The following is a 14,023-nucleotide window of genomic DNA, read 5'->3' as shown; positions in this document are numbered from 1 at the left end:
GGGACAGTGCACACTTACTCCCATTAGTGCGCACTAACACGAAATTAGTGAAATACGAAAAAAACCAAACCCCGAAACATGGAAAACACAAAGTTAACTACGGGAAAAACGAAGTACGAACTGATACGATATATAAAAACAATACACCTCTCTAGGTGGAAGTACCATCACCCCTATCTAGGAGAGCTGCTAGTGCTAGCTTATTCCCCCACACTCCCTGCATTTCAAGAGCTCTGACATTGATACTCCTTTTCTGCTATCCCTATTCTTTTTGAACAGATTATTGCCCTGTAAGGCCATATTCCATTCATGGGGCCCACTGAACCATGTCTCTTTCTGGACCTTGCACTCTCATTTCTCATTCTATCCCTCCTTCTCACCCCTTTATCACTACAGCATACTGGTGCCTCTATAGCAGTGTTTCTATGGACTGGTTACAGCACTAATGAGAGGGAGGAGGGGGTTCCCCTAATCTCTTGGATCAGCCCTGAAACTGGTCTGTGCCATTTTTAGAAGGTAACTAGCCAGTTTAAGAAAATTGGTTTGTTTTTTTTAAAAAGAAGTTGCTCTTATTTAAAAAGCCGTCTCTCCCCCCTTCCCTCCCAACCAACCAACAGTATTATCTTCAGAAAAGAAAAAAACAATATCCTCTTCTCCGTCAGCCACCATTGATCATTTAAAAATAAAGAAAAAAACATTTCTCTCTTACCCTCCCCCCAAGTCAGCCAGCAGCTCATCATAAAAAAAAAATGAGGCAATCCCTCCCCATCTCTTCCTCCTCCCTGTCATCCAGCAACACTACTACAATTAATATCCCTGCCGTGTGGAGTTCTTTCCTGGTTGTAGCTGATCCCAAAGCCCAGTTTCTGGAATGGGATCAACTGCAGCCAAACATCAGCGAGTTGGCCATGAGTCCGAATCAGTGTTTGCTCCGCTTTCAGGCCCCATTCCCTCCTGAACAGAGGCAGGGTCTGAGAGAGGAGCAGTCTCTGCCAACTTATTAATATTCAGGTTCAATGGAAAAAAAAAGGTCCTCAGGACAGGGAGGTGGGAGGGTTAGGAAAAAAACCTCTTCCGTGCAGCATGTGCAAGGCAGGTCTTGCTTCCTCCTCATCCTCCTGCAATCGCAGTTGCTCTGTGGACTGGCGGAAATGCTGCCTGAGCCTGGTGCCAGTCCACAGATCGCTAGTTGAGAAATCCTGCTCTACGGTACCTCCTTTACGGGTCTTTCCCTTACAAATCCATACACCTTGTAATCATCTTTGAACCCTTCTTTTGTAACATAAAGTCCTGCCTGATGCATGTGAAGGAATGATTTCATTGGGGTTCATGATCTCCGCATTACATCACTCCTTATACCATGCACCGCTGTACCACAGACTGTTTGATGCTCGAATACTAAAGAGGTAAATTACCTTTGATGAGAATTTTAGATGAACTTCTGCCTCATCAGCCAGACTTTTCTTTACCTGTGCCCATGCCTCTCCTAGTGTCCTGCAAAATATAAAATACCAATGAGGAATTTAACATAATGGGCGTAATTTTCAAAGTCAACTTATGCACATGAGTTCGCTTTTCAAATTAATGTAATTTATGCTCGCAGCTACCACATAAATGACTTGCAGCATTACAAACTTCCCCTCAATAAACATGTTGAAATGTCCTAAATCTTTTCTACCAATTCTAAAATTTTACTGACATTTTAAACACAAGGCTATCATGGGATACATTTTCAAAGGAATCTAACTGTTTAGATCAAAGACTTTGGGTTGAATGGCTAAATTTAACCACCTAAGATTCACTAGGTGGCTAACTTTAGCTGCTCAAATTCTAGGGAAGAAAGTTAGATGGCTTGATCTTATTTTCTAACTTGGCCAGCCAAATCTAGGTGCTGCAGTAGCTCACCAATTTTTCCTTCCCCAATTCCTCTCCTACCTGCTGGAACTGAAAGTTAAGAAAGAGGCCGTATGTCCCTCCGGTTTCCCCTTCTGGCCAAAACTGAAATTAAGAATGGGACCGAGTGCCCTTCCAATCCCCTCTTCCACCCACCCAAAGTTGAAGTTCTGTAGGCTGGCAGCTTCTCTCCCCCATCTACCTGAGTTCTTTAAAAAAAAGTTGCCTCTAATCATCTCCCCACCCAAACTCCCCCTTCACCTACTCATCAAAAGCCCTCCAAGACTTCACAAAACTGAGCCAGGTGGAAAAACACAGCCTTACTTCTTCTCGGCTTGCTGGGAGAGGACTTAGGCCTGGATTTTCTAAAATCGCAGGCCTTAGTGAATCACGCGGTACCAGGGGGCGAAACGGGGGGGTGGGCCTGCGAAAGCCGGCAGCGATGGCACCACCACGGTGCCATCGCTGCCGGCTTTTGCAAACCAATAGCGCCACCGTGAAAGGTGGTGCTATTGGGTGCGTTACTGGCAGCGAAAAGGGGCCTTACCTTTTCGCCGTCAGCGATGTCTTCGCTGCATCCGCCCCGACTCCTCCCCTTCCGGTGCCGACTCCACCCCGACTCTGCCCCGATCTAGCTATCGCTTGCGAAAGCTATAGAAAATGACCCCCTTAGCCAGCTAAATTTAAATGCCCAGGTTAGAGTGGTATAAATCTAGCTGCCTAGATTTGGAATGATTTTAATTTTATATTTATAGACTTCCCTTTGCAAATAGTCAGTGGATGTAACTGGGTGGCACTACCTATCCAGTTAACTTAGCTGGATAAGAAGTGATATTGAACCTTATCCAGTTAAGTTAACCGGATAAATTAGTCGTGGCTCATAGCAGGTCTAAAGTTAGCCAGATAAGCTTATCTGTTTAATTTTAATACTTATCCGGGTAAATTCAGCAGCATTGCCATGCTGCTGAATATCCCTTGTAAATTAGCTGGATAAGTCTTATCTGGCTAACTTACATAGCTGGATATATTTAAATATTTGCCCCATGATAACCCGTAGGTATTCATGGATGTGATAGCAGTACAATTTCATAGCACATTCTGCTTTCAGTACCTCACAACACAATGCAGCAAGGCCTGCTATCATAAGTAGCCCCAGACCTCGGCCCTTGTTATTTCTGAGATATGTTGCACAAACACAAAGAAATCACCGAGGGGTAGCAGTAAGGGAGAATGCTGCTTTTCTCAGAGATCAGGAGGAACAACTTGTATGTTTGGGTGAACAAAGGACATGAGAACATAAGAAGATAAGAAATTGCTATACTGGGTCAGACCAAGGATCCATCAAGCCCAGTATCCTGTTTTCAACAGTGGCCAATCCACCTAGCAAGTACCCAACACTAAGTAGATCCCATGCTCTGATGCTAGTAATAGCAGTGGCTAATCCCTATGTCAACTTGATTAATAGCAGTTAATGGACTTCTCCTCCAAGAATTTATCCAAACCTTTTTTAAAACCCAGTTACATTAACTGCACTAACCACATACATTGGCAAAAAATTCCAGAGCTTAATTATGCATTGAAGAGTGGTATATTTTGCTGTACTAATACCTGGAATCTGGCATTTTGGATGTTTTGGATTGGCTTACTTCCTTTTTATCAGATTACTCTCAGCAAATTTGGATTAGGAAACACTGTTCTAACTTGAGAGTCCCTTAGGGCTCTGCATTGTCTATCTCGCTATTTAATGTCTATATGGACCCTATTTGCAAGCTTCTTGAGACTCTCTATGCAGCTTATAAAATCTACGCAGATGACATTCTGTTTTTAATCTGTGTACAATTGTCTTGGGCATCTACACTAGAATAGCTTCAAATTTGTCTTATAGTATTCAAGAGTGGTTACTTTTTAAGAAACTTGCCCTTAATACGGCTAAAACTGATTTTATTCTGATACAAAAGTCCCCACCAAAATTGACTTTTTTCTTCTGTTTCCTTTGATGGTCTCACTTTTCCCCTTCATTCCAGCATCAGGACTCTAGGGCTTTGGATTGATTCTCATCTTTCCTTTCAGTATCACACAAAAACTATAATTCTTTCTATTTTTTTTTAATTAAGAGTTTTATCTGGGCTCAAACATATTTTAGATAATGTTGATTTTCATGCAGTTGTTCAGGCTTCTATACTTCTGTTGATAGATTACTGCAGTATTGTTTATCTTGGCCTGCCTACTTCATCCTTAAGACCCATTCAACTTTTATAGAACTCTACTACCAGACTTATTACAGGAAAAAAAATCGCAGAGAGCACATCACTCCAGTTTTAGCTAGTTTACACTGGCTACCAATTTTACAGCGGGTCTAATACAAAAGTGCATCATTGGCTTTCAAATTGATTTCATCAAGTCACCCTGGGCTAATGCTTTAGTAAGACTTTACTGACCTACACGTGCTCTATGATCACAGCTAAGAGGATTATTGGATATACCTTCAAGCTCGTCTGTCTGTAGCTAGAGATTGTGCTTTCACTGTTGCTCTGCCAACATTTTGGAACACTGTCAGAAGAGATCAAGCAACTAGATTGTTTTGTTTTAAAACATTTAATTTGATGCTTAAGATCTTTCTCTTCATTAGGCTTTTTGCTGCTAGACTGTTTATTGTTCTCTGATTTAGCATTAAATGGGTTTGGCCGTAAGGTACTCTGTGGTTTATTATTTATTTTATATGTTTTATTTTAATTCTATTAAGGCTGGTTGATGTTAGTATCTTTTGGTTTTATGTATTTTAAGTTTTATGTTGTTTTATGTATTGCTTATTTTTATGCTGTTTTATTAATTTATTTAATTATGTGTGTTTTATTATGTATATCTCCTAGTATTTTCTCTTAGGCAATTAATAAATTTGTAATAAAAATAGCTAAAGGTGGAATAAGACCACTTCACCTTCATGGACTCCCTCTACACATCGCCTCGGACAGGGGCTCCCAATTCACGGCGAAGTATTGGAGGGCGCTCTGTAAAAAGTTTGGGGTCCAGCTAGACTTCACGACTGCCTTCCATCCCCAAGCTAACGGCCAAGTGGAACGTACGAACCGGACATTGAAGATGTTCCTCCGGTCCTTCGTAGGAGACCTGCAAAATGATTGGGTGGCCCTACTCCCATGGGCAGAGTTCTCTTACAACCACCACAAGCATTCCGCCACTGGTAGGTCTCCCTTCTACACGGTGTATGGCAAACGTCTTCGACCTCCTTTGCCATTGCCGTTGGAAGTGCCGTCTCCAGCAGTACAGATCACGGCCCGACAGTTGCGCCATGTCTGGAAATCCACTCGGGAGAAACTTCTGCGCACTGAGGTTATTGCAAAGAAATTTGTGGACCGCCTGTGACAGCCAGCCCCAGTATTTCTTCCCGGGGAGAAGGTGAGGCTAAGCACCAAACACCTCCGCTTGCGGCTTCCTTTGATGCGTCTGGCTCCAAAGTACATTGGCTCGTTCGCTATCAAGGAGAGGGTAGGGGCAGTTTCCTACCACCTCCGTCTCCCGCCCACACTCAGGGTACACAATGTCTTCCACGTTTCCCTGCTGAAGCCATTGGTTCTCTCTCCATTCCATAGGAAGTCACCTGCACCGTCCACTCCTGAGGCACAAGAAGATACTGTCTATTAGGTTAAAGAGGTACTGGACGTACGATTTCGCCTCAGACGCTGGGAGTACCTCCTCTTGTGGGAAGGCTACGGTCCCAAAGAGAATTCCTGGGAGCCAGCCGCCAACATCTTGGACAAGGGCCTTCTCCACCACTTTCATGTGGATCATTCAGGTAAACCCAGGCCTCCAGGAAGGGGGCATAGGAGTGGGGGTACTGTTACGGTCCTGGGCCGTGCCCCGGGACCTTCACTCACCGTGCGGCTTGACCTGGCCGCGGGAACTCCTCCTCTTCGGCCACCCAGGCCCGAGACGCAGCCTACCACGGCGTTCCCCCCTGCGAGGGAGACGCCGCCCCCTAGGCAGGCGCGTGCGTACACGCTGGGGCTTCAGATTTACAGGGGCCAGCGCGGGAAACTTAGGGACAGCCCCCCGGTGACGTCAGATGCTGCCAGGTTATTTAAACCCAGCAGTCACAGCTATGCCTCGCCTTGCAACGAGGTTCACTCAGTCCCCTAAGAACATAAGAACATAAGAACATAAGAAAATGCCATACTGGGTCAGACCAAGGGTCCATCAAGCCCAGCATCCTGTTTCCAACAGTGGCCAATCCAGGCCATAAGAACCTGGCAAGTACCCAAAAACTAAGTCTATTCCATGTAACCATTGCTAATGGCAGTGGCTATTCTCTAAGTGAACTTAATAGCAGGTAATGGACTTCTCCTCCAAGAACTTATCCAATCCTTTTTTAAACACAGCTATACTAACTGCACGAACCACATTCTCTGGCAACAAATTCCAGAGTTTAATTGTGCGTTGAGTAAAAAAGAACTTTCTCCGATTAGTTTTAAATGTGCCCCATGCTAACTTCATGGAGTGTCCCCTAGTCTTTCTACTATCCGAAAGAGTAAATAACCAATTCACATCTACCCGTTCTAGACCTCTCATGATTTTAAACACCTCTATCATATCCCCCCTCAGTCGTCTCTTCTCCAAGCTGAAAAGTCCTAACCTCTTTAGTCTTTCCTCATAGGGGAGTTGTTCCATTCCCCTTATCATTTTGGTAGCCCTTCTCTGTACCTTCTCCATCGCAATTATATCTTTTTTGAGATGCGGCGACCAGAATTGTACACAGTATTCAAGGTGCGGTCTCACCATGGAGCGATACAGAGGCATTATGACATTTTCCGTTTTATTCATCATTCCTTTTCTAATAATTCCCAACATTCTGTTTGCTTTTTTGACTGCCGCAGCATACTGAACCGACGATTTCAATGTGTTATCCATTATGACACCTAGATCTCTTTCTTGGGTTGTAGCACCTAATATGGAACCCAACATCGTGTAATTATAGCATGGGTTATTTTTCCCTATATGCATCCACCTTGCACTTATCCACATTAAATTTCATCTGCCATTTGGATGCCCAATTTTCCAGTCTCACAAGGTCTTCCTGCAATTTATCACAATCTGCTTGTGATTTAACTACTCTGAACAATTTTGTGTCATCTGCAAATTTGATTATCTCACTCGTCGTATTTCTTTCCAGATCATTTATAAATATATTGAAAAGTAAGGGTCCCAATACAGATCCCTGAGGCACTCCACTGTCCACTCCCTTCCACTGAGAAAATTGCCCATTTAATCCTACTCTCTGTTTCCTGTCTTTTAGCCAGTTTGAAATCCACGAAAGGACATCGCCACCTATCCCATGACTTTTTACTTTTCCTAGAAGCCTCTCATGAGGAACTTTGTCAAACGCCTTCTGAAAATCCAAGTATACTATATCTACCGGTTCACCTTTATCCACATGTTTATTAACTCCTTCAAAAAAGTGAAGCAGATTTGTGAGGCAAGACTTGCCCTGGGTAAAGCCATGCTGACTTTGTTCCATTAAACCTTGTCTTTCTATATGTTCTGTGATTTTGATGTTTAGAACACTTTCCACTATTTTTCCTGGCACTGAAGTCAGGCTAACCGGTCTGTAGTTTCCCGGATCGCCCCTGGAGCCCTTTTTAAATATTGGGGTTACATTTGCTATCCTCCAGTCTTCAGGTACAATGGATGATTTTAATGATAAGTTACAAATTTTTACTAATAGGTCTGAAATTTCATTTTTTAGTTCCTTCAGAACTCTGGGGTGTATACCATCTGGTCCAGGTGATTTACTACTCTTCAGTTTGTCAATCAGGCCTACCACATCTTCTAGGTTCACCGTGATTTGATTCAGTCCATCTGAATCATTACCCATGAAAACCTTCTCCATTACGGGTACCTCCCCAACATCCTCTTCAGTAAACACCGAAGCAAAGAAATCATTTAATCTTTCCGCAATGGCCTTATCTTCTCTAAGTGCCCCTTTAACCCCTCGATCATCTAACGGTCCAACTGACTCCCTCACAGGCTTTCTGCTTCGGATATATTTAAAAAAAATTTTACTGTGAGTTTTTGCCTCTACAGCCAACTTCTTTTCAAATTCTCTCTTAGCCTGTCTTATCAATGTCTTACATTTAACTTGCCAATGTTTATGCTTTATCCTATTTTCTTCTGTTGGATCCTTCTTCCAATTTTTGAATGAAGATCTTTTGGCTAAAATAGCTTCTTTCACCTCCCCTTTTAACCATGCCGGTAATCGTTTTGCCTTCTTTCCACCTTTCTTTATGTGTGGAATACATCTGGACTGTGCTTCTAGAATGGTATTTTTTAACAATGACCACGCCTCTTGGACATTTTTTACTTTTGTAGCTGCTCCTTTCAGTTTTTTTCTAACAATTTTTCTCATTTTATCAAAGTTTCCCTTTTGAAAGTTTAGCACGAGAGCCTTGGATTTGCACACTGTTCCTTTTCCAGTCATTAAATCAAATTTGATCATATTATGATCACTATTGCCAAGCGGCCCTGAGTTGCTAGTTGCTGCTTTGGATCTTGGATCATCTCTTCCACTTCTGGCTTCTGACCCGGCTTCGTCCATTGACTTCGTCTTCGCTTCCGCCCCTGGTTTTGGTTTGGACTTCTGACTTCTGGCTTCTGACACGGCTCCGTCCACCAACTCTGATTCCAGCTTTCACCCCTGGTTTTGGTTTCAGACTTCTGACTTCTGGCTTCTGACCCGGCTTCATTCTTGGACTGACTTCAGCTTCTTCCGCCTCCACAGGTATCCGGTTCTTGCTGGCCTAGAGGATTCTCCTGTCCCAGCAGCTCGGGCTCTCACGGGCTCCTCCCGGGGGAGCTGCGGGCTTCTGAGGGTGAAGACTCTTCTAGCCTCCTGGGCCCTGCTGTCCTCTTCTTCCATCTCTTCGGCTGCTTCCTGGATCCTTGGTTGCATAGGGTCCCACCTAAATCTAAGAGGTTTGGGTCCCTACAGGCTCCTCCTGGGGGAACCTTGGACTTCCAGTGGTGAAGCCTTCTTCAGAGCCGCCTCCTGGCTGCGACGCTCACTGTGGGTCCGCACAGTGCAACACCTGCTGTCTCAGCCGGCCCAAGGGTCCACGATCCTAACACCTATAGCTGTAAATGGTATTTAAGGTGATTGTTTAGTAATTTCGGCAAACCTAAATGTAATGACTGTTTGGGTATAAGAGCCCTGTTATAAAGAAAGAAATGAACTGTATTGTTGCCATCGAAGTATCAACCTGAACAAAGGAAATAAAAGATGTGTTTTATGCTAGATTGTCTGGCTGGTTGGCTTTTTGGTGTTTTCTGACAACAGACCAGGGCATGAGGTGAGGAGTAGCCTGTCACATTATACGCTGGGCCAGTTCCTAAATAGCAGGGATGTGATAGTACTCTGGGCCAGTTTCTATACAGCTGGGATGTGACTATTTTATAGCCATATCTTAGCTAAAAAATAGGCACTAAACTTGGCTATTTTGGCTGTGGTTTGCTCATTTTAATATGATATTAGTTTTAATTTTATTTTACTATGTGATATTTTAAATGTTTTGTTTTTTATTATATAATAAATTTTGTTTGCTGTTCATGACGTTGAGCATTTTTTTTTTTTAGACCTGCAACATATCTGTGTCAGTAAATATACATTCTGGGTTGATTCCTAGATAGCAGGAATATGACTGTACTTGGGGTCAGTTTCTATGTCGGTTTTCTATGTGAATGTACTCTGGACTGCATTGTGTTTGTTTCCTGGGAGGTTCTCTAAATTTCTTAGATTATATACAATATATAAAATCTGGATTTTAAACATTAGGGAAACCAGAGAACAGTTTTAATGTTGGCTGATACTTACCCTTCTTCCTGTGCTGCTAAGGAAATTTGAGAGAGTTTTGCCAAGTTCTTTGCATATTCCTCTTCTATCTTTATCCTATAGGAAGGAAATATATTAATAGCGAATTTAGCCCATTAAAGTATGTAGTATAAGTATAAACAGGTGCGGTAATATCCAAGCTTAGCACAAGCAGAAAGATTCAATCACCCTAAAAATCCAGCCAGCTCTTCCATCTGCAGGAGTGCTATCCACAAAGGCTACAGACACAGGAGCTGCCAAGGGGCCGCAGTGACGGGAGCTGCCAAGGGGCCGCAGTGACGGGAGCTGCCATGGGGCTGCAGTGACAGGAATTGCAATTTGTCCACATGGTGCTGCACTGACAGGAGCTACCAGGGGGCCACAATCACAGGAGCTGCCTTGGACAGCGGTGACACGCATTGCCACTGGTATAGAAAGAGGAGCTGCTATCCTCTTGCCTGGAGTCATAAAGAAAGAAGAAGCTATGACACGCTTTAGGCATGAGGGTGAATGCAGGAAAGAAGCGGATGAATTAGATAAAGAAGAAAAAGAGAGAGGGAGAGCAGGATAAGAACAGGAATGAAGGAAGAGTGAGGTGGAGATAAGGAGAGGACAGATAAAGCTAGAAAGGAGATCGAGAAAGGTGGTAAAACAGACTGGACTGAGGAGTGAGAAGGAAGACAGGGAGAAACAGGATAAGCTAAGAAGTGATAAGGAAAAGAAGCTAGGGAGACTAAAGGAAGAGATTGGCTTCCAGTGTTGCTCACATAACGAAGAAAACACTGGCTCTGGGTCATGGTCACACAGTACTGTGATCTAGACTGAAGAGTGGCAAACTTAAAGGTACCTGGAGGATGGGACAGCGCTGGGTCTGCGTCATGGTCGCAGCTTACTGTGATATAGATTAAAAAGTGACAAACTTAAAGGTAGCTGGAGGATGGGACAGTGCTGGTTCTGGGTCATGGTCGCAGCTTACTGTGATATAGACTGAAGAGTAGCAAACTTAAAGGTACCTGGAAGATGGGACAGTTTGGGTTGGAGTGGCATGGAAGCCCACTCCCTATTTAATTTTTTAGATCCCTTTAGAGGGGTTTGGGGTGGGGAGGCCTGTCATTTGGGCTGCTAAGCAATTTGTTTTGGTACTGCAGTGCCAATTAACTGGCCTGGATTTATCAAAATGCCAGTTTATCGCAATTTGTGCTAACTACCTATGCGAAGAGCTAAGTTAGCGCAAATTGCGATAACCTTTTCAGACTTTGCAATAAGTGCCAGACCTGATGTATTTTACCAGTGGGGGATGAGAGAGAGAGACTAGCCATAATGTCTCTCTACCTAGCTTGATGTTACCCAGGTAGAGAGTCCATCAAGCTAGGTTGAGAGAACATTGGCCAAATCTCATCTTTGGGTGAGTTTCCTCACTCCGAAGGCCATCAAATCTTCACAAGAGAACACTGTTCTGTTCGTACGTCTCACGCTGAATGTCAAAGTGGCCCCTAACACCCTACACTAATACCTAAACCTCACCTCAAGTTACTAGTTGGGCCTACCATAGGGATACAGATACCTATCTAGGGAGAAGACATCATGGCTAGTCAGTCTCTCTCTCTCTCTCTCTCTCTCTCTCTCAACTGGTGCTCCAGGAGCTTCAAATCTACTAAAACAGGCCTTTCAGGAGACTATGCAATAGCACTTCACAGACTGGCTAGCCCAGGGGTCAGGAACCTTTTTGGCTGAGAGAGCCATAAACGCCACATATTTTAAAATGTAATTCCATGAGAGCCATACAATATGTTTAAAACTAAATACAAGTAAATGTGTGCATTTTATGTAAGATCACACTTTTAAAGTACAATAAGTCTCTGAAAATATTACACCAGGCCTTAAGACACCAATACATCTCCTATTAGGAAAATGGACCAAGTCAGGCTGCTATAGAGTCCTACACAGAAACTACACGCCAGCAGAAAACCTCACCTGAATCACATGCTGTCCCTCACCTAACATAGAATAAAGAGACCAAAACGCATAACAAGAAGCATGCAGAAAAAAACTGAATTGGAAACTGCAACAACGCAGAGTCTCTGTATGCAGTGTAACAAAGGAAAAAAGAAACATCACCCATCCTTATAAAACAAATCAAGAAATATAAAATCATCAGCAGTAAAACTGTACTAACAAAAAGAACATATTTCGAAACAGCTGATGAGTGGAATATCCAATAATTAAAAACTCATATAAAACATTTCCAGATACCAACAAAATATTTCAAAATAGCAGACACAAAGACCCAGTAATGAAAAATAATAAGGATACAAACATTTTTTTGCTCTGCATACCTGGGAACGTTTGATATCCAGGTGTCCTGAGATTGTTCTGAATTAGCAGGAGGTGGGGTGGTTTGCTTGGAACTTTCTCCTCTCTCAGTCACATACCAGCGCTCTCTCTCACACTGGCTCTCAATAACACACCTATACACACATGCTCTCAGTACTCACATATACACATGTTTTTTTCTCTCACTTATATAGGCTCTTAATTACACATTTACACACATGCTGTCTATCTTTTCACGCTTACACACACACACAGGCTTTCAATCACATAAATACATGCTGTCTTTTTCTCTAACACACAGACTCTCATTCACATGCTTACAAACATGTCCTCTCTTTCTCGCATTTACACACAGGCTCTCAATCACATACTCACATGCTCCCTCACCTAAATCAGCTCTCAATCACACACAGACACACATGGTCTCTCTCTCTCATTTAAACACAGGCTCTCAATCACATACTCACATGCTCCATCACCTAAACCAGCTCTCAATCACACACAGACACACATGATCTCTCTCTTACTTATACACACAGACTCTTAATCATACATACACATGATTTCTCTCACACACAAAGGATCTCAATCATACACACATACTCTTTCACACAAACAGGTTTTCAATCACAAACTTACACGTACAGGTTCCCAATCATAAACTTACATTCATGCTCTGTCTCTCACAGGCAGGCTCTCAATCACAGACATACTCTTTTTCACATGTACAGGCTCTCAATCATTCACATGCAATCTCTCTCTCTCACACACACACACGCCCCCCCCCCCCCCCCGCGGCCCGGAAGAGGAAGTGGAGAGTATCGGGTGCCTGCGCGGCAAGAAGAGGCCACGCTAGTGCGCTTGGCATCGGCCCGAAGAAAAGAAGACTGCAGCGCGGCTCGGAGGAAAATGAAGAGGTTCAACCGCGGCCGATGGGACTCCGCCTCTGCGAAGGCTGAAAATGAAGAGGTTAGCGTTGGGAGGAGGCTGCTGCTGCCGCGAGTTCCCGGGGTGGGGGAGAGAGAGAGTGAATGAGCGAGCACTCCCCCACCCCGGGAACTCGCGGCAGCAGCAGCCTCCTCCCAACGCTAACCTCTTCATTTTCAGCCTTCGCGGAGGCGGAGTCCCATCGGCCGCGGTTGAACCTCTTCATTTTCCTCCGAGCCGCGCTGCAGTCTTCTTTTCTTCGGGCCGATGCCAAGCGCACTAGCGTGGCCTCTTCTTGCCGCGCAGGCACCCAATACTCTCCACTTCCTCTTCCGGGCCGCGGGGGGGGGGGGGGGGCGGGAAGAAGAGAGCACGCCGGTGCCGCTGACTCCAGGTGTCCTGCCGCGTTCCGCCCGGGCGGAGGAGGCCCCGGGAGCAGCTGGGTCAGCGGGAAAGTGTGGCGACACTTGTCTGCGAGCCAGATGCAGCCCTCAAAAGAGCCATATCTGGCTCGCGAGCCATGGGTTCCCGACCCCTGGGCTAGCCCATCCCTAACTCCTCCTGTTTTTCAAATTTGCATCGCACCATACGAAGTGGTGCTATCGCATGCAAAAACGCCTTAGTGCATTTTGAGAAATGAGGAGGGGTTAATTCTTTAGAATATAGCTGGTTAAGGCTAAAGTTATCCAGCCACATCAGACCGGATAACTTTAGACCTGCTAGCAGTCATGCCTTAAGTTAGTCAAATAACTTATTCAGCTAATTTTAAATATTGGAGTTAACTGCAAAAGTTATTTGGCTAATTCAGCCATGCCCCAGAATGCCCCTTACTTATGCTGCTAACGTTTAGTTACATAATCACTTATCTGGCTAAAAGTTAGTCAAAATAGGACCAGGTATATTAAAAACTTGCCATTTAGTTGGACAATTTGTGAGTTCTCTGGCAAAATGGCTTTGAATATTAGCCCCACTGATTTAACCATTTGCCTAATA

At 44.0% G+C, this 14,023-nt stretch overlaps 1 protein-coding gene across 2 annotated transcripts in view; it reads right to left on the bottom strand.

Moving 5' to 3' along the window:
- Positions 1 to 14,023, bottom strand: part of GAS7 (growth arrest specific 7) — a 610,573-nt gene that overhangs the window by 75,493 nt on the left and 521,057 nt on the right. For both annotated transcript variants that reach the window (XM_029600263.1, XM_029600264.1), the window contains exons 8-9: positions 9,773 to 9,847; positions 1,416 to 1,494 (exon numbers count right to left, since the gene is read on the bottom strand). In XM_029600263.1, coding sequence (XP_029456123.1) covers positions 1,416 to 1,494; positions 9,773 to 9,847 — 154 coding nt within the window. The remainder of the gene's footprint in view (positions 1 to 1,415; positions 1,495 to 9,772; positions 9,848 to 14,023) is intronic.

This window comes from Rhinatrema bivittatum, chromosome 4 (genome assembly GCF_901001135.1).
Source record: "Rhinatrema bivittatum chromosome 4, aRhiBiv1.1, whole genome shotgun sequence".
Classification (NCBI taxonomy): Eukaryota; Metazoa; Chordata; class Amphibia; order Gymnophiona; family Rhinatrematidae; genus Rhinatrema; species Rhinatrema bivittatum.
Note: the sequence above shows the minus strand (reverse complement) of the source record. Positions and strands in the feature narration are given on the sequence as shown.